This window comes from Chaetodon auriga, chromosome 3 (genome assembly GCF_051107435.1).
Source record: "Chaetodon auriga isolate fChaAug3 chromosome 3, fChaAug3.hap1, whole genome shotgun sequence".
Taxonomy (NCBI): Eukaryota; Metazoa; Chordata; class Actinopteri; order Chaetodontiformes; family Chaetodontidae; genus Chaetodon; species Chaetodon auriga.
Window position 1 is genome coordinate 23,056,483 of NC_135076.1, and position 19,536 is coordinate 23,076,018.

The 19,536-nt window shown below is 43.1% G+C and overlaps 4 protein-coding genes across 18 annotated transcripts; 2 read left to right on the forward strand and 2 right to left on the reverse strand.

Moving 5' to 3' along the window:
* The first annotated feature begins 2,865 nt into the window (after positions 1-2,865).
* tmem221 (transmembrane protein 221) lies at positions 2,866-6,902 on the forward strand. Of its 2 annotated transcripts, none has more exons than XM_076726202.1 (4): positions 2,866-3,085; positions 3,204-3,887; positions 5,430-5,515; positions 6,361-6,902. In XM_076726202.1, the coding sequence occupies exons 2-4, from the start codon at positions 3,586-3,588 to the stop codon at positions 6,900-6,902; spliced, it is 930 nt and encodes a 309-aa protein (XP_076582317.1). In that variant the 5' UTR covers positions 2,866-3,085; positions 3,204-3,585. The 2 variants fall into 2 exon arrangements, with proteins under 2 accessions (XP_076582317.1, XP_076582316.1); XM_076726201.1 differs by having other exon boundaries at positions 2,866-3,072.
* On the reverse strand, positions 5,315-10,268 carry borcs8 (BLOC-1 related complex subunit 8). Of its 5 annotated transcripts, none has more exons than XM_076726219.1 (6): positions 10,137-10,268; positions 9,811-9,923; positions 9,435-9,499; positions 9,243-9,350; positions 7,532-7,596; positions 5,315-6,108 (listed from the first exon to the last, which is right to left on the reverse strand). In XM_076726219.1, the coding sequence occupies exons 1-5, from the start codon at positions 10,174-10,176 to the stop codon at positions 7,554-7,556; spliced, it is 369 nt and encodes a 122-aa protein (XP_076582334.1). In that variant the 5' UTR covers positions 10,177-10,268; the 3' UTR covers positions 5,315-6,108; positions 7,532-7,553. The 5 variants fall into 5 exon arrangements, with proteins under 5 accessions (XP_076582334.1, XP_076582331.1, XP_076582332.1 ...); XM_076726216.1 differs by having other exon boundaries at positions 7,532-7,623; XM_076726217.1 differs by lacking the exon at positions 7,532-7,596.
* rfxank (regulatory factor X-associated ankyrin-containing protein) lies at positions 9,849-12,453 on the forward strand. 10 transcript variants are annotated; one of them, XM_076726210.1, is made up of 9 exons: positions 9,849-10,100; positions 10,646-10,741; positions 10,918-11,019; positions 11,128-11,193; positions 11,282-11,382; positions 11,469-11,594; positions 11,737-11,803; positions 11,894-11,974; positions 12,079-12,453. In XM_076726210.1, the coding sequence occupies exons 2-9, from the start codon at positions 10,651-10,653 to the stop codon at positions 12,129-12,131; spliced, it is 687 nt and encodes a 228-aa protein (XP_076582325.1). In that variant the 5' UTR covers positions 9,849-10,100; positions 10,646-10,650; the 3' UTR covers positions 12,132-12,453. The 10 variants fall into 10 exon arrangements, with proteins under 10 accessions (XP_076582325.1, XP_076582319.1, XP_076582322.1 ...); XM_076726209.1 differs by lacking the exon at positions 9,849-10,100 and adding an exon at positions 10,267-10,546; XM_076726204.1 differs by having other exon boundaries at positions 9,850-10,100; positions 10,855-11,019; positions 11,737-11,974.
* A 38-nt stretch (positions 12,454-12,491) lies between these two features.
* nr2c2ap (nuclear receptor 2C2-associated protein) lies at positions 12,492-14,435 on the reverse strand. The gene is made up of 5 exons (XM_076726214.1): positions 14,371-14,435; positions 14,077-14,167; positions 13,467-13,572; positions 13,254-13,315; positions 12,492-12,914 (listed from the first exon to the last, which is right to left on the reverse strand). The coding sequence occupies exons 1-5, from the start codon at positions 14,406-14,408 to the stop codon at positions 12,786-12,788; spliced, it is 426 nt and encodes a 141-aa protein (XP_076582329.1). The 5' UTR covers positions 14,409-14,435; the 3' UTR covers positions 12,492-12,785.
* Between the last annotated feature and the right edge of the window lie 5,101 nt (positions 14,436-19,536).

Sequence of the window (19,536 nt, forward strand, 5' to 3'; positions counted from 1 at the left end):
TCATTATTGATTTCCTCATAACGTTTTGACATTTCTTAAATGAGATCAATCCAGAGGAATTATTAAGGATTGTGGTGAGACTAAAATACTCTTATGACAGAATTTCTTCTTTGGGATTATTACCATTTGCTGTGAGTAATGCCATTCATAAGTGTTCTTCAACCTTCTCTTACTCAGGAGGAATTTAAATTGCAGTAGTGTCTCTGCAGGGAGAAAATGATTGAATGATGTATGAAATGAGATTATATGGTGTTTGGATTAGAGGAAAGAGACGATGAGCTCAGGGCGTGTGATCACTGCCAAGTGTGAGCGAGTCAAAGAGCGTAGCCACAGAAAAAAGGCCTGCTCGTGAACCCTCATCACAGACTGCACGAGTACTGAGTAGTGAGAGTTATTTTCCGTTTGAGACTCTTTGACTTGTTTATTTTTAGAGGTAAAACTATGCAATATGAAACTTTAGAGTAAGGAATAAAGCAAAGATTAGAGAAAGGGCTGAAAGATCTGTGTATTTTACGCAGCAGAACGCTGCTTCTTCTTGTTTCCCACCCTGTTAATAATATCATGACCCCTTAGACTCATCTCTAGACCCTGTATGGGGGTCTCAATCCCCAGGTTGGAGACCCTTGCCCCACAGACACTTTCTATGTTTAAATCATTTGCTTTTAGTTACAGGATGCAGCATGAAATTTGGGTTGAAAGTACTTCTTTTCTTTTTTTTTTTTTTAGTACAAACCAAATTTCAACCTCTCATAAAACATCAACCTTGCTCTGACAGGAAATGTCTGATTTTAATCTTGGAGCACATTGTGTGCTTTTCAATAATGGATCTACAATTTCTTGATGTAGTTAAGTTTTAGTAAATAAATAATACACATTGTAAGAAAAGGAGCGTTATTCGTGAAAGGGATGTGCACATCAGGGTGGCCTTCGACCGAAGGAGGAAGCTTAAGGTATACGACAGGCTGTATGCTAAAGTGTCCTTTGGCAATTCACTGAATCCCCACAGATTAATTAAGTGTCATATAACTGTATGTTTAGTGTTTCAGTTTCACCAGTATACGATCAGGTTACAGTCGCCTCTCCCCTACATCATGGCTGAGGTCTGCTGTTGCTATGATTAGATCAGTCAAAATGCATTCCACTTTAATTTGCTTATTAAACCGAATCCGAACTGAGGCGGAGAATTGAAACCATAATTGTAATTTTGTCCACCTCCGTACATGCGGGCCTGTGGGTTGGACAAAATTACAGAAACACCTAACAACAGGCTATGATGTATTACAGCACCACAAGACGAGCAGACTTCAATCAACTCTTTGATAGTCTCAATGTACATTTGCATTCGATCGCATCAAACTGTACAGTTATTACTGTGTTCAGTCACTGTGCATATAAGATCAAAAACTCACAATTTAAGCAGGAAAACAGCTATTATATACAATCTTGGTGTCTGAGTGCAGTGTGTCCAAACTGCTGCATGCTCCACGGTAGATTTTCTATTATTACGCATGATTATATTAGCCATCCCTCGATATCACTAATGAAAGTGAATGGGGTGACAGAGGTAAAGGGAAAAAAGGAGAAATAAAACGGTCAGAAAAGCAAAGCTGAGACACTAGTGGAAAACAGACATGCTGTCAGCTTAATAGATATATTTAGAGGTAATAACTGAATCACTGCATGAGCTGCATTATTGACTATTTTTGGGACGTGACACAATGTACCCCTAAAAATAATATAGTGAGAATTTATTAGCACAGATCATCTGTGGAAGTGTGGACAACAACTCTGTTTCTCTCTCTCTCACACACACACACACACATACATACATAGACAAACGTATCGACACAGACATGTAGACACAGAGCTGTGCGAGCACAAACACACACAGTCTGAGATCCCCACGAGGTGGCTCAAACTGTGCATCTGATGCAATACTTAGCAACATCCCTGCAGACTGCCACAGTTGTTACCTCCAGGATTCACCTGCGTGGGCCCCGGCAATCCGACAGAGGATAGAGCAAACCGTGTAACTACAGCAAGCTAATCACCTGCAGAAAAGGGGAAATTGTGTAATTCACTGTCGGTTACGTATGCAAGCGTAATCTTCATACATTCCTCCTGTGAGAGCTCCATCAATCGAGACTGAAGGCTGAACTGCAAGCGCACTTATTAAATATTACCGTTAAACACATAAGACAAGAGCCATTAGGCAGAAAATACAGAGACATAAATGCGCCTTTGAGAACTTTCCGTATCAAGTCCATTTTTTTTTTTTCATTTTCCTGAAACTTCTCACTTCTGCTTTCGACAAGATCAGCCTCGACCCTTTTAGAGCATGTGGTGAGGCTGTCGAATTCAGAAATAGCCTGCCTGGTCAGTGTACATGTGTGAGAGCAATTGTTCACATTGTGTACCTTTATAGCTACAGTCTTATCTACATCTCAACAGAATAAGGGTTACACCTTTACACCCCCCCCCCCCCCCCCCACATACAGCAAACCCCAACCTCGAAGAGAACAATAAGGCCTCTGTGTTCCTCTACAAGTATGTCAAGGTGTATTCAGTCCATTAGTGGTGTATGGGAAGTGTGTTTAAAGTTAATATTAATTCTGTTCAAGCAGGCAAATATTAGACAACTTATTTTGTTACATATGCACATAATCAGTGACAGTGCCGGCATTTATAAGAGAAGTGGATGCATCCCTGTTAAAGTGTGCATGTTTCCACAGCAACTAGTGCAAAGTTAATTAGATTCGGAGAGTCCGAGGAGCTGGCCTAAGAATAAAAGGGGTATTCTACAAAGAAGAGGGGTCATCTGAGGTGGCCGCTGCTGCAAATTCCTCAAAAGTTGGCTGCAACATACACCTGCTGTGGTCTCATTCTGCACTTTGATTTTGCTCTGTTATGTGAGGCGCAGGGCAGTTTTTGCTTGTTTCTTCCACTGTAGATGATCAAATAGCCTTTTGTAATCCTTTAATCACTTCATGAGGATACCAGGCAACATTGTGGCATAAGAAGTAGGCTAATCTGTTAGCTCATCGTCATGAGGAAATGTTTGAGTCATTTCAGGTGTGTTTTTCCTGTGGGGTAGAAGATAATACTTTCTATAAATATTTCCATGCAATTCACTCATTATAGAAAGGCTTTTCAATGAGGTGCAAGTGGTTTCATCTTAGTGTTTTCATGTCCTTTGTTCACAGGGTTTTGTGTGTATTCAGTGAGCTCTGCCTCTCCCAGGAGCGTGTCAACGCATTGTTTCCGAGGATCCAGGAGAAAAAGTCCATTGTTGTTGCGAAGTTTTTAATCTGGGGATTTAAAGCACATCACATGCTCGGACTGTGCAGCGGGGCGCTCCGGCACAACAGGCGAACTGCTGCAAAAATCCACGCTGTGGAGCAAAACTATTCATCCCGAAAGCACCGACGAAAACACTTCATGCTCACTGCGATGCCTGCGCACTTTCTGGCAGCTTAGGATCGCCGGAGAAGCGAGTTTGGAAAGTCCGACACGGAGAGGGAAAGTGTTTATTCTCTGGAGAAACCTACCCGGACATTTTGGATATTTAAAAAAAAAAAAAAAAAAATGACGCTCAAGTACAGCCAGCGGTCTCTCATAGTTCTGTCTTTGCTGGGGATTTTATCGGCCATCATGTGTGTTTTATCGGTCATTTTGATTTTCCAGCTCCAGGCTCAACAGACGGCGGTGAAGGAGTCTCCCCCCTCCACCTCCTCGGTCGTGCCGGCTCATGTCTGGGCCGTCCTGCTGCCGGTCTCCACGGTGCTCTCTGCCCTGTCCCTCACCCTGCACCTGAGCTCTGTGGTGGTGTGTCTGCTGCACAGCTACTTTTCGACAGAGGTCTGCAGAGGAGAGCAGGACACTGACAGGTATTTCACCCGCATGTCACGCGGCTCTTCTACCACCTGTTGAAGAAAAAAAAAAAAAAAAAACCACACCTGAAGCTGCCGCAGCCCTGCAAGTCCGGTGGTGTGAGGCTGCTGTTGATCCGGATCGTTCAGAAACGGATAGTTCCGGTCAGGTCTCTGAGCCTGGGTCACGTTTGATGTCTTACAGTTAATTATATTAATACGCGCCACGCTCATGCTGCAAAGCGACCTTTAAAGGAAGCCTATGTGCGCTTTAAAAGAAATAACCCCATCCTTCAGAGTTTAATTTAAAAGCAATAAAAAGCACAATGCCTCGATTCAGCACACTCAGTGGTTTTGCTGCTACAGCCTCACTTGGTCTGGTACGACCAGTAGCTTAAGTGGCTAATGTTAGCAAACATTACATAGATGTTATGTAACAGTCATCGTGCAGTTTACTTGTGCAGTTACACTATGTTTACATATTATTATGCTGTAATTGTCACTTGTGGCTGCAGTGGCTGCTGTTGAACATAAGTTGCATAGTTTCACTCGAAGTACTTGTTTAAGTGCAATGAATGAAACAACCCTGGATTAAAAATTGATCTACAATGGATTAATTTTTAACTGTTGGATGCTAATTCAACCATAGTCTAATTTGGAGGCTGTGGGCTGTGGTGTATGTTAGTCTGTTTACATACATAAGAAAAGCAAAATAAAGTGTAAGTACTTTCACAATAAAACACCACCTCAGAGGACAGCTTCATATATTACTCCAGACTGAATGAATGCCTTTTAAAAACATTACACTTTAAGGAAAGTAATGATTGTTAAAAGGCTTTAGCAGTGCAGTGCATCACATCCTGCGTACGTTCAGTGTTCTGGTCAGCAGCGTACACCGCATGCTCTGAGCGGAAAACAACATTTAATCAGTTTAGTGCGCGTTTCTGCCTGAGCCCACACAATCTTCTTTAATTGTTCTCTGTTAACCACAGAGGATCCTGGTTGGCCATTTTGAAGTTTCATTAAAAGAAAACATAGTTTCAGAAGCATAAAAGGGCCCTCCTTGTGTGTCAGGGTGCAGAGGCCCTCACTGCAGTGTTGTTGGTCAACCCCCACCTCTCAAACCCTATGAATCCTATCTAAACAATGGCCTTACTCTCATTATGCACCCAGCGCACGGCCTCTAGCTGGCCCTTTCCCACGTCGGTATACAAATCCAACAGCACACCCCAGGACCTCCCGACTGACAGGGGGGACATTCCAAGAAAATGTGAATAATAATGAGCTTTACAAAATATCTAGCGTTTGAAGACACCTAAATAAATCATTAATCAATGTTTACAGTTCTGATATAAAAACTTCGGGGGGAACAACCAACAAAAGTTTGATTGTATATCAAAAAAGGTGCCGTGAGCTGAAACAAAAGAAAACTGTCAACACAGAAATGATGTTGCAGGAAACTGTCTTTGTTTATTCACTGATGAGAAAACTGCACTCACACTGTTAAAGCATCAACATGTCTGAGCCATGAAAATGGACATTTGACATTTGTTTCCACAGAGCAGACTGGTTCCTTCTGGATAGCAGAGCTGTGCGACATGTGGCTATTGGACTGTTCTGCCTGGGGGTTTCTGTCTATTTAGCAGGTAAGAAGAAAAGAGTGAAATTTAAGATTTGTTCAATCTGACATGTACAGATGTTTAATCCTGAAATCCAGGTCAGAATTGGGCTTCTGTTATTGCCTTCTGGCACACACGTGTATGTTTTCCTCTTCTATGTGTGTTAAGCTTGTATAATTTGCATGCAGGGTACTTTTTAGTCTTTAGCTTTTGAAAACAAACTCACAAAAACCTGAAAACTAGTGTCCAAACACTGGCGGTGAAGTGGGTTTTCAACAACAGAGGCGAAACCGGCACGGCCGCTTTCTCTCTGGTCCCTCCGGCGAGTCCAGGAGAACAATGCATTCTTTGAGCAGCGTCCATGACTTAAGTGTTTTTAATGCTGAACATGGCAGCGCTGCGGTATGCTGTTCCACTCAGCGGCTTGCACTGTGGGGGTCAGTGGAGGAAGTCACTCCATTGTGATGAGGAGGTGTCGCCCTTACAGCCCCCTTTCGGCCTCAATCGAGAGGTGGAAGGGCCCGCTGAAGCAACACCTCGAGCTCAGGAAGTCACGTCACATCCCAGAGCTGTGTTTCTCTCCCACTTCCTTTAACATGCCTGAGTCCATAGTCCTCTTCCTGGAGATAAACATAGGACAACTCAGCTAAGAACAGCTTACTTTAATATGACATTTCAACAGCATTAAATACATTTTTGTCAATCCATTGCTGTGATGTGGGAAATGTAAAGTGAACAGAAAACTGAAGAAAAAATTGGAGAATAAAAGCAAAAATAACTTAATTAGTTATCTGGCCTGTTAGAAAGGCAGCAAATGACAGATGTCACTCAGTGTTTCCGTGCATATAAATTCTGCTTGTCTTCCTTGGCAGCTATGTCCATCTTCATGCTCCTGATATTTGAGGTGGAGACGGGCATTGCAAGCGCTTGCGTACTCTCCTCTGGGATCTTAATCCTACTGGTCGTGGTGATTCACTCTCTGGTCAAAGCTTCCCGTAGTGCCAAGCGCTATCACGGCGACCACCTCGACACCCTCTACCAGAACGACCACGGGAGCGGCAGCATACCCGTCTCCAGACCCTGCGAGCTCAAAGTTGGCGTGGACAAACCGCGGATGCACCGCAGCCAGTCTCACCTGCAGCACCCGGTCTCCTTCCCTCACTGTAACAACCCTAGACAGCGAGAGCAGTACCAGCCACAGCAGTACTCTCCGGCTGGAGGTTCCCAGGGCCACGCTAGCGATAAAGATGGCTACAGCAGCGGAGGCAGTTGTCCCCGAATGCACAGGACTCTGTCGACTGAATCTGGCTTATTGCAGGCCCAGGCTAAACCCTGGAATGGGGTCAACAATGAGATGAGGAGCGTCCTGGCGCGCAAGTCGGGCATTTCCGCAAAAGACTCTACTCTTGTGTGACATGAAGGAAGCTGAGCTCATGATCGGCGGACTAAGGACAAGTGTCATCTCGAACAGATACAGAACTGTCAGTTTGTACCTTTTACGCTCATCAGGTTTATCCTGACTGACTGCAGACAACACGGGGCAGAGATTGAAAAACATACCCAAGTGTTCACCTTTACCAACTGATTTCTGCTGCTCAGATCATGAAGCATTTTCTATTTGATTTGAACACAATGAGCACAACTTTTGTATCATTTGTAGTGTTTTGTATGAATAAACTTGATTTGTATGTCATTATACACACCAATATCGCCCAAGTATCAATCAGACAAAATGTAGAGCTTTCATGGTAATAATGTAAATACTTTATTCTGCTGTATATGGAGGCATTTTGCCAAATATTTGTGCCCAATGTGCAAATGTGTTTTGTTATGTGCTGTTCAAAATGATTTCATATCAACTGTAAATTAATTAATTTGAGAAAACATAATTCAGTTTAAAAGTAGGATGTCTTTCGACGGCTAAATTAGACATTAAAATGATGTTCACAAAAAGCTGTTCACTTAAATGTCATTTAAATGCACATTTCAATAATTTCTGAAAGAGATCGTTGGGATTATATCATGTCTGGAGGAACTACTAACCTTGGACACCTCAGTCCAGGGGTCATGAGGAAGTGGGTGGGGCATGTGGAGCAGAGACAAGGGGACTGGGAGGGGGGGTCACATCACGTAAGCTTCATGCAGGTGTCAGTGGGAAACAAAAAACAGCACACACAAATAAAACGGAAAACATGAATCTCCCGTAAACTACAAAGAGCTCAGAACAGGCCAGATTAATGTTTTGCAGTTATTTGGGAATCAAGCATCAGAAACTGAAAGGAGCAAGTTGGATTAGCTGATTTCAAAACATTAAAGTTATAATTTGGAAGATTTTCATTTAAATAAATGTCTGTTAAGTCACTCTCCATTGCTGAATGAGGTAACAATGGTGCTGGAGCCTATGGCCCACTGATGAAAGTATTGCAATATTTCTATATTTGCAGTATTACGATCTGGGTGGTGGCCCAAAAGAAAATGCTATGTTATGTTACTGCTAATACAAATCGGACATTTCTTGCTGCTGATGCTTCACATTAAAAGTATTTAACTGGTGAGACCCGTGTTGACTTTTATTCTGAAGTAGTCACAGGAAATGCAACGTGTTTGTCGGAGATCTTTGCACTGTGAGTCAACAACACAAGATAATGGTCCTATTCATTATCTGTTGACAGCGGACCAGTTTGAACTATTGCAGGGAGTAACGGAACAAGAAGGAGCAGCCACAGTGAGCTGTTAGATGAAGAGCTGCAGGCGGCAGGCTGCACACCTCCAACTTCTCAGTGAGGTAAACTCCTTTCAGTTTCACTCCGCTGTCTGCGGACTGGCGCCATGAGCAACATAAAATGAGATCACGGTTGCTCACAGGATGATGGAAAAGAGGCCAATAACTGCCTGATTTCTTTATTAATTCAACAACAGTTTGTTTTGTTTTGAGGTTGCCAATTCAACTCATACAAATTATTAGAAATGAAGGATTAATTAAAATGAACAGACATGAAGGTTATACATGAGCAAAGGTATGATATGGATCAAAAAATGAATCCAAACTGGGTAAAACTCCAGACACTGGCAGTGTCCTGGGATGGGTGTTACGGACCAAAAAGTGACATCCTAAAATACTCTGGCTTGTTTTGATAGTGACAATGATTATGTTGATAACTATATTTGTTTTGAAGGATAACTGTGTGCGAAAATCTAGTTCAATAATGACCATGACTCTTCAAAGTGCTGAACTAATGAGGAAAGGCACACGCATTTGACAAAGTGGGAAACCCGACGCATTGAGTTTAGTAGATATGTTTCATGACTGCTGTCAGACATAATTAAACATTCAAATATTTTATGCCAATAGTTTCTAAATTTTAAATACCGAGCTAAAGTCAAGTGATGGTCACTAGTAAACAGTGCTGAAAGGCTAATACTTTGAAGCAGCTATAAGCATGTGCCGCATATCGACGAGTCGCGTTAACTAACTGAACTAACTTTACAGCTTGAGAAATGTTGCAATGTGTCTAAATTTGCACATTTTGTTGTTTTTTTAAGTGGTTTGTATTGCTTTCTGGAAAATTTAAAGAAACAGACATTAGTTCCAACAAAGTACGGCAAAGGGGCAAGGATCAGAAACAGTGACGCTCTTATCCAGAGAACAGACAAATAATAACATTAATGCCAAGGGGGGGAAAAATGATCAATGCATGATGGCTTTGTGGATATGTCTGTGTGACATCATTATAATCTCATTGCTGCCTCCTACCTGCGTCCTTGAGAGCTGCTAATCTGTTCCTTCATGCTGATGGCTTGACGGAGGAGGCTGTCCACGTTTTTGAAGTACATACTGCTGTTCGTCATGCTCTTCACGGCACTGCAAAACCCAACAGACCAATAAAAGCCTTACCAGTCATGACTGTGCGGCAGCGCAAACACGAAGGTCAGCGCCTCCTCTCACCTGCATGCATACTCCACGGTGTAGATGGCTCCTTGACTCTGCTCCTCCCAGCTCTGCATGTCAGTCTGTGGGAGAAATGACAGAAAACACAACCATTACATATTCAGGAGAAAAAGCATGTTTTTGCCACCACCAACACACAAGCACACAGGGCTGATGCCATGCCTTCTCATTCGAAAGTGCATGATAACTTCAACAGCAACGACTGCAAAGGCTTGAAAACAAGTCAGAAAGCAAAAACAGAAAATAAACCAGAATCCATACAGGTTATTTCTTTACTATTGTGTGCCACAGTTTTATCTAATTCATATAACTCTGATTTTCCTTAAATGTCCAAGTTGTTTTCCATGTCGCTGTATGACTCAGGGTGAATTACCTTGTGCTGCACCAGTTCAGGCAGGGACCTTCTGACGTGTTCCTGCAGTCTGTAGAGAGCCACCGACGGCTCGTTAGCCAGGACGTACATGCTCTCCGTGAATTTATCAGACACTGCGGAATCAAAGAAGTACAGGCAAATGCATAAAATCCACGACCCGTGTTTGTAAAAGACCGGAGAACATCCAGCAGCACGGGGACATGGACAAACGGCGATGTAAACACAGTGCTAGCATAGCATTAGCTCGGCGGCTAATGTGAGCTAACGCTTAGTAGCAAGGTAACTATGAGGTAAGTTGTATGCTGATTTATTTAATTCATGTTTACCTCGTCTGACTTTCAGTTGCATCTCCTGGTCCTCCATCATGAAAGGGGGATAAAACGATAACACAATGCAGCTGAACGCGGCTTGTGTCAGCTGATTTCTTACTTCTTCCGTATTTTTGTTGTCGTGTGCTACACGACAATGTTCCGGACTGAAATCCCGCTGATTAAAAAACAGTTCTTCCTTTAAACAGTACCAAATGCCGTGAGACGTTACGCGGGTTGAATCAAACGTGTTTTCAATTGTTTTCGTTAAAATATCTGATTAATTGAATAGCTAATCAGCTAAGCGATGAGTAATGTGTCTCGGTACACTTCGGTGGACGGCAAGATCCATCGTGTGATCTGAAATAATTTACTTTCAGTTTTCCCAAAAGGAAGTTAGCGCAAATTAGACTGAGAGGCTGGATGTGGTGAGTGGACAGTGTAATTTGCTTTAGAAACAAATTTTGGCTACTTTTTGTATGCCAGTACCACATCGTTCAGTAGTTGATGTCTTGTTTTTATTGCAGTGATCATGGAGGCCGAAGAGGTTGTAGATGGCCAAAATATTCAGTCATCTAACGCTAATGTTTGTCCTTCCGAGTCCAGAGATGAGAGGTCCAATGGTACCCGCGCCTTTTATTTTCCATCTCTCAACACAAGCTTCCGATATGTGATCAGTTTCCTCACACAATTCATCCTTTTCTGTGTAACATCTGCAATCGCCCGATGTTTGCAGCTTTAAAATCATTAAACAGTGAGTATCTTGCTGTGGTTCACCTGATTGGGCCATTCTCTCCAGAGAACATGGATGTGGATGAAGAGGGTTTGTTCAAACACTCCACCACTCTGACCAACAAGCAGCGTGGGAATGAGGTTACAGTCCGCCCAGCAACATTAGACTGTAAGTACTGGCACAGATGCTCTGATGGCAAAGACTGAGCTAAATGCTGTGTTAGACAAGCAAACATGGTGTTTTCCTGTGAGGTTATTGAGACTTTATTTCCATCAGCTCTGTCCATCCACCAGTTGGCAGCGCAAGGTGAGGTTTCACAAGTGGCTGCGCACCTGAGTAAAGGTGAGGATCAGGGATGTCACTGTCAGACATTTTCCAGCATTAAATGCAAAATTCCTCCTGATGAGCTGTGACCTGTTTCGTTTTGCAGACAGCTCGCTGCTCAGCAAACAGGATGAACGGGGCTTTACGCCTCTCATGTGGGCGGCAGCGTTTGGGGAGAAAGCAATGGTGGATTTTCTCCTGGAAAAGGTTAGAAACAAGCAAATGCTGTCCAGAAAGACATTATTAAGACAGAATGCATCATCTCTCTGATGTTTGTGGCATTTTTCATTTAGGGTGCAGACCCCAAAACAATTGCGAGGGAGCGAGAGAGTGCCCTGACTCTGGCCAGCTCTGGAGGTTATGTGGACATCGTGGAGTCTCTTCTCAGACATGGAGTGGACATTAACACTTACGACTGGGTACATAATGACTTTCTTTGTGTCAGACTTATCATCCACTAGAATTATTAGTTATGCATAGACACCACACATTATTAAATAATGAAATATGACTACAACGTGTTGTTTTTTGTTGATGAACCCTCTTGTATTTTAATCTCAGAATGGTGGGACTCCTCTTCTTTATGCTGTACGAGGGAACCATATCAAATGTGTAGAGGCACTCTTAGGTATAATGCATGTCTACAGAAAAGTTGTGATAAATTCTGTCGAATTCTGTTTGAATACTTTTATGATTGCATTGCTGTACTCTCTTGCAGCCAACGGGGCAGACATGACCATCGAGTCTGATTCTGGGTACAGTCCAATGGCCTTAGCTGTTGCCCTTGGACACAAAAAGAGTATGTATTGTCCCCTTATATCCAACAAATGTTTTCTTTCTATAAAGAGGTTACTGTAAAAAATGCTTTGCAGAATTAACAATTTCATTTCTATTGTTTCCTAGTTCAAAAAGTGTTGGAGGACCATATTCTGAAACTCTACAAGTCGCCAACATGACACTAGTGAAAATGAATAAATGCAGTCTGACACTGTTGATCACAGATCCAGAACCAGCCTTCATCGGTGGTGAGATGATGAAGACCTCTGTCACAATGAAAAGTCATTGTAATGGACCAGTACATATGCAGATACATTTACACTGAGTAAACTGCATTTGCTATTTTATAAACAGTTTATTCCATTTGTATGCATTACGGTGTACTGAAACTTTGTACAAGCAAGGACTAAAATGTGACAGTTGTGTACAGTAGAATTATTTTGTTTGGCTGAAGGGCACAAAAAAGGACTGTAAACAAGTTTTAATAAAACTGTATTTTTACACTGTGTGTTTCACTGGAATGGCGCTTCAACACAAAGGCACAATTTATCAACAGCATGACAAAAATTATATAAAACCATACAAAACCCATTAAATCTGTAATTAAAACATTAAGAGTCACACTTCATGCCAGGCCTTCTGTGTTTAAGTGATCATGGGTGAGATGGCTTGACAGATCCCTGAAAGCGTCCATACCAAAAAAGGCCACATTCACATCAGTTCATGAGGTGGCGGTACAGATGACATGCTTCCCAAGTGCCACCACACCGTCCTGCACCCCAATGCTTTCCTCGGGTCATTTCCTCTCTCATGAGTGGATTCAAAAAAAGTGGTCAGGAGGCTTTCTCCCCCAGGACGTCCAAGGAATAAACAATAATTCTCCCAAAAAAGTCGGCACTATTCTCAAATATTATTTTTACTTTGTCCACTGCAGGGGCCTCCTGTATGGGAAAGCTGTGGGTGTGGAGTTAAGAACAAGATAAGCATGGTACTAATGAAAAGTATTTCCAGGAAAATATTGTCTGATACTTATTATGAACCATCTAAGTCTTGGTAACAGGAAACACACTGTTCCAAGAGTGACAGGTGCAGCTTCAGCAACTGCAGACTGTGACTTAGTGTATAAAAGCAGAGTTGCTTTGAGTGTAGTTCTATTCATCCTAAAGATTATTTAATGTTACCACATCATTGGTTGCAAACCATAGTTAATGCGGGATTGGTCTCATTTTTGCAGTCGCATTTACCCCGTTATTGATCAAATCTGTTATGTGCTGCGTAGTAAGACTGAAGGATATCTGAAGAGAGTTGTTGTCCTCTGGATAAAAATGGCTGATCACTGTAAAGTCTCCCTCTTTTGGGCAACCTGCAGAAAGCACAAGAGAAAAATCATTTATCTTTTTACACCAAATGTCTGTGCACTGAGAAACACTCAGATGTGAAGGAGGTGGATAATCACGTCAGGAAGTCATCTGGGATGAAGCTTACAGCTGGAAAATGTAGTTTCTGGGTTTTACCTTCTAGTCTGCACGTTTTTGCTGAGAAGCCTCCCTGGAACTGGAGCTTTAACTCTGACACCTTCACAGTCTGGGGGAACTCAAGCAACACCCACTGACATTCACCCTGTCAAAAGATACTGATGATGATTCACTGTGAACAGCAGAACACCCAGGTGCCTGTGGGAAGTCTTTCAGTGTAGTTATTTATCTTGGTATCATACCACATGGCAATTGTTAGTGGGTTTTGAGTATCTAGCGTTCTCACACTGGAAAACTCACAGAATAAATGTGACTCAAAGCAGTTAGCATGTACACCACAAACACCCACAATGCAGTAAAGACAACAGGAGCTGTTCACTGTTGCAAAATATTAAAATGTGGATGGAGGTGAAAGAGATTCATAGAAAAACTAAACTATGGCATTTCTGGGGAAAAAAAATCAGCTCTTATTGTGGAGTTTAAGTATAGTCTGTATGAGTTTAAGTTCATTGTGAAGTCGCAGTGTGAGTATTCTCATTGCCAATTATAAAACGATGCAGTATGTTGATTTCTTGTACATTAGCTGGATACAGTACACAGTGTATACCGTCATTAGTAGCATGGTATTGGGATACAGCTGTAGTTTTACCTGGTCTGAGTTCCAGCATGTCTCTTCATTGCTGTCAAACATGTACTTCTTGCCATACTGCTTAACATCTCTGTTTAGGACTGAACTCACCCTGACATTGGAAAGACAAAAACCACACACAGTTTAGTTTACACATCTACTAGCAAAGATAAGTTCACCTTAAATAACAGACAGCAGAATATGTGACACTTACGAGTCGTTTCGTACAAACGAGAGAGTCGCTCAGACATTACAGTTAACTCCATTGTCTATGTCTTCGTCAATAAACACCATTCATTTACAGTTGTTCTTTACCTGCTCTGTATTTCGCTGCAAATCAATGAGGACGCCATGTTGGAATTTTAACACGCTGCCGTAAAGTGACGCGGCTACACACCGCTTTTGTTTTTTACGACAGTGACGTTCTCGTGTGACCGTTTCTTTTTCCCGTCACTAGATGGGAGTCGCGTTCCGTCATGAAGTCGAGAGGCAACGTTTGATGCACCAGATGCAGGTAAAGTCCTCATGGAAGCTCCCGGCGGCTCAAAATCAATAATTAAGAGCATAAAACATTAAACTTAATTCGACTCTTTCTAATCCGCGTGGCAAGTAGTCTCGCCAGTAAGGTGCTGCTCGCCATCTTGTTTGTACCTGCGTGTCTCACCGTTGTCTTCAGGAAGGTCAGGGAGATAAGAATCGATTAGGAGAGACCAACATTACAGACACCGGGCCTCACAAAAGGTGAATCGACCAGCTAACCGATAGCAACCCTCAAATGAAACGTGCATAATAACAGAGGGAAGGCAGCACTAAACGGTACTTGTGTTAAAGTGAGACTAAATGTTTTGTTGTTGATTCAGAGCAGATTGGACATTGGTTTTATTAGTGAGCATCTCTCTCATTCTCTTTACACACACACACACAAATATATATATCTCACTATCTCATAACCAGGGGGGCAGTAACATAGCAGTGCAAATGTGTGTGTGTGTGTGTGTGTGAGGAGGAGAACCTGTATTTGGCACATGGCTTATTGCAGATGGAGAACTCCTGCTGAGGTTTTGTCACAGGGCCCCCTCACTGCAGATAATCAATAGGTCTGAAATACAAAACCTGATGAAACCCAGCCTCCGTAAAAATTGTGCAGGGGGCTGGGGAGAGTGACCAGATTGTAAGGGTAAGGTTTGGACACACACCCCCTTACCTCCTCCACAATCAGCACCACGCTCTCTCTTTCACACACACACACACACACACACACACACACACACACACACACAATGACTTTGTGAGCCCTGCACTTACATCACAGTCCTTGTTCATCAGGCGGGTTTTCCAGCCTTTTGTCAATTATTTGAAAAAGCTGCTGCAATACTTATACTGACCCATATCTGTGAATGACTGATGTACATCATTGGAGGTTTTGTAGGGTTGTTAATCAGAAACATTGGCTCCACAATTCATTTGCTAGGTGCTCAGATTCTGGCCTGTAGCCATTTTGGACCCGACCTGGCCAACAAAGCCATGTGGGCCTCACATAGGTGAATAATGACCTGGCATTGGGGGGGGGGGGGGGCAGCAGACAGCATAAAATGTTGTCTGCTGGCTCCATAAAGGTTGCATGGTTGTTTTACCAAAGTAGGCTGATAATAATGCCAGTGTGGGCTGCAAGTGGGGCCCATATGTGCAATCATGCTAATAACCCACATGAGGAATTTACTGCGCCCACCTGAGAAATAGTCCGGCGCTTAACGCCTGTAAAACCACAACTTGATGTTTTTACTCTCTGGTTTTTATACAGATTAAACAAATGAGATAGGATATGTTTGTTAGGGAGCTTTAGAGATGCTGTTGGGCTGATTTTTATTTCTTAACCTTTGGACAGAGCCAGGTTAGCTGTCCCCCCCCCCCCCCCCCCCGTTTCCAGACTTTATGCTAAGCTAACTGGCCTTACATTTAACAGCCCATCATGAATGTTCACAAAACGTTAATCTATTCCCTTAGCTTGGGCACAGGCGGACTAAAAGGTTGATCTTTATTGTCGGCACCACTGTTTTGACCACTTGTCTCTCCTATAGTTTTGTTGCGTTGTGGAAAATCAGCTTTTGTTTGCATCTCCGTTTGAACATCTCACGGTCAACTTTGCCTCAATGAAACATTTCTGGCCTTTCTTGCTGACTGAACTTGTTCGAGGATTATCTTCACCTCTGTCACTGATACAGCTTAAATCCTTGTGTCCCCTCAGCCGTCATTGTCGCTCTTTCGCCGCAGCGGTTGCTGTTGCTCTCTGAGTTTTTGTCACCTCTGTTTTTGGGTTATGCCCCATGAGGAAGGATTAGTGGTTAGCAAACCAACTTTGGGCTTAACCCTCGCTGGCTTTTTGGTCTTATTGCAATGAGTCGTTTTTCACCCTTTATATATCACCATGGTAACTTAGGTGGCACATGTAACCTACGGGCTATCACGTGCAAGGATATGAAAGTCTGACTCCTCACCAATTAACACTATGAGAGAATTTTATTGCCATTTTTAGACATTTCTGTCACCTCAGACAGAGATTTAAACAAGGTATTTTTGCAATTAATCTGTGATGATATGATGAGTCTTTGCTGCAGTTTTTCCAGTGCATTTGCTTGCTCTGACTTATTGCAAAGAGCCTTTATCAAATGATACAATGGTTTAATAATCAACAAAACTTTTTTATTCCGTTGTTGAAATTTTTTCTCACCGCTTTCCCACGAGTGATCATGGCAATAGATTGCAAGTAATGTTCCCTTTAATGCAGCCTTGGGAGAACATGAAGCTGTTCGTGTGAGCAGGAAATCTTTTCATAGCCTCAATGTGACCATTAAATATTGTTTCAATGAAAAGTACGCCCAGCGTGCCCGGATGATGGAGCAGTGAGAAGCATTAGAAAAGTCTGTCTATTGAAGTTGGGACCTTGGAGCGTGCTATTGTGTGAGCTGCTTTTTTTGTGTATGAGCTTTTGCTGCTCTGCATCAACAAAGTCTGATGAAGTGATAAGCATTTAGGCTACACTGTCTGCAGATTACCTCCAGCCGTCCTCTCCACCCTTGGAAAGAGAATCAGGGTCACTCATATTGCTCTTTTTTATTCATTATAATCGTTCTTTTTGACTGAAGAGAATTTATGTTAAAAACCATTTCCCCTCTTGTATTTGCAATTTGCTTATTATTACTTGGGTCATTCAACAAGGCAAACTATTAAGATTTACAGTTCAGTAAAGCTGCAGGAGGCCAAACATGTGCAAACATACACAAAACCTTCCTCCTCACTCCCCGCTGCCTCGTATCGCTGCTCTAAGCCCCATCAAACCGAACAGCAGCAGGAGTCGGTTACCCTGCGGAACCTCGTGCTTCGTAGGGCCCGCTCTCCACAGCGTGAGTCTTACCAAGACCCCGGTCCCTCTCCTCGTGACTCAGCTTCTCAAAGACGCCCCTCCAGCGCTTCAGGGCCCCGGGGCAGAGCGCCCCAGGCTTCAGAGGAAGCTGTGACGCCATCTAACAGCGGAATGAAAGGATGGTTCAGGCATCCTTTTCGTCTGCCTCAGCAACACTCTGCTTTGACATTGCGGGCCACCATATTAGTACACTGGCACACCGACCACTGTTAACACAGAAAAGGCAATTGGACGTTTAGCTTTGCGCCAGTGAAAGCTGCATGACTAGCACACAACTGTCCTCCCTCAAAGGCTCTTCCTCTCTGTTTGTCATCGTGCCTCTTCACCACTCGTCGATACGAGCGCCATGGCACCGAACGTAATGAGTCTGAAGCTCTATGTGGAACCAGGACCTGTTGACACGTTTTGTACAAGACACTGTTGTAGATGAAGGGGGTATTGGAAATGTATCTCAAGTCTCAGGATTTTCTGAAGGATTTGAATCAGGCTTGTACCATCTGAACGGACACATATCTGCACTTGCAGGGCAGCCAATGGAAACACCCGCTCTGTGAAATGACCCGCAGTTGGCCAAAGTCCCCCGTCATTGGCTAGATTTTCAAAAGCCCCAAAGATTATTATCAAATTTTTGCCCAGTGATAAAATACACTGCCTACCCTGGCTTTATGTGGCCAACTAATTGGCATAGCAGTGGTATTTTGGGGGAAATAACCAATTGTAAATTTCTGCGTAAACTTAGACCGCGAATAAAGATAATGGGGATAAACAGCCCTGTGCCATCGGAAATGGTTGTATGGGTGGGTTGACTGTAGTGAAAGGTAAATAAGCAGATGCTTCAGGAGGTAAAACAGTCACTGTGGTCTATTCCAGTTTATGAGCTCTGGGCACTTGTGCAGATCGTCTTAATGAGTTGGGTGATTAATGCTTCTGCTGCTTTCAGCGGAGGGACAGCCCTTTGTCTGGGGCAGCACAACAGCACATCGAGCTGTCCCCTTTTGGTCCACAAGACAAACTGACTGCACTGACTTTACTGAACTTTTTATTTTATTTGTTGCAGTTTAGTTTTATTGAGGAGACACCCACCTGGAAAGCTGTTCTGTGGTGATGTTAGGGTCAGTTGGGGTTGAAATAGTAGATGTTGTCACTACACCCACTTGTCTGGGCACCACATCCTCAGTCAGTGACCTCAAACTCAACTTCAGCACAAAGCATAGATGCAGATCATGCTCTAGCCTGCCATGAGAACCAACAAGCACAATCTCCACCCTATTTTCTCCATAGTGGACGACTCCATTATCAGGAACATCCGCTTCTTCAACGCAGCCACTCACTGCTTCCCTAGAGCCACGGCCCTTGACATCTTGGAGCTCCCAGGGCTGCTGCGCTCACTCCCATCCCCGATCAAACAGACAACAGTTCATGTAAGATCAGATGACACAGCTTGACAGTGGTCTGAGCTGACCAAAAAGGATTTTAATGACCTTTTTAACCTTTTAAGTAGCTGTGGAAAGTCTGTCTTTATCTCTGGTCCAATCCGCACACAGGAAGTTTCGGCAGAATCCTCAGTCTCCACACTTGGCTCCAGACCGCCTGCAGTGCTCACAATCGAAGTTTTATTGGCAGTTTTATGACAGTTTTTTGGCATTGTTTCTTACTCTTCTAAACTGACGGAGTCTTCCCCCAACGGGCTGGTTAGCAGAATGCTAGTGGCCAATTTACAGCACACTGTACAGTCCTGTCCACTGTCTCCACCTGACTGTTTACATTCCACACAGCCCCGGGAACCTCCATCTCCGTCAGTGGTGTCACCTCAGAGTACTCTCTCCACACTGGCTCCCCCTCCCTATGCTGCCAGTGCCACAGACTACCAGTAGCTTTAGTAACATCTCTTATCATCTATATGCTGATGACATCCAGATGTATTATAAATTTAAACCCATTGAGCCTCATAAACTTTTTGTACTGAACAACTGTTCAGATGCAATTAGGAAGTGGATAGTGAATAATTTTCTGCAGTTAAATGCAGATAAAACTGTCTTGGTGTGTAAACATGGTTTGAA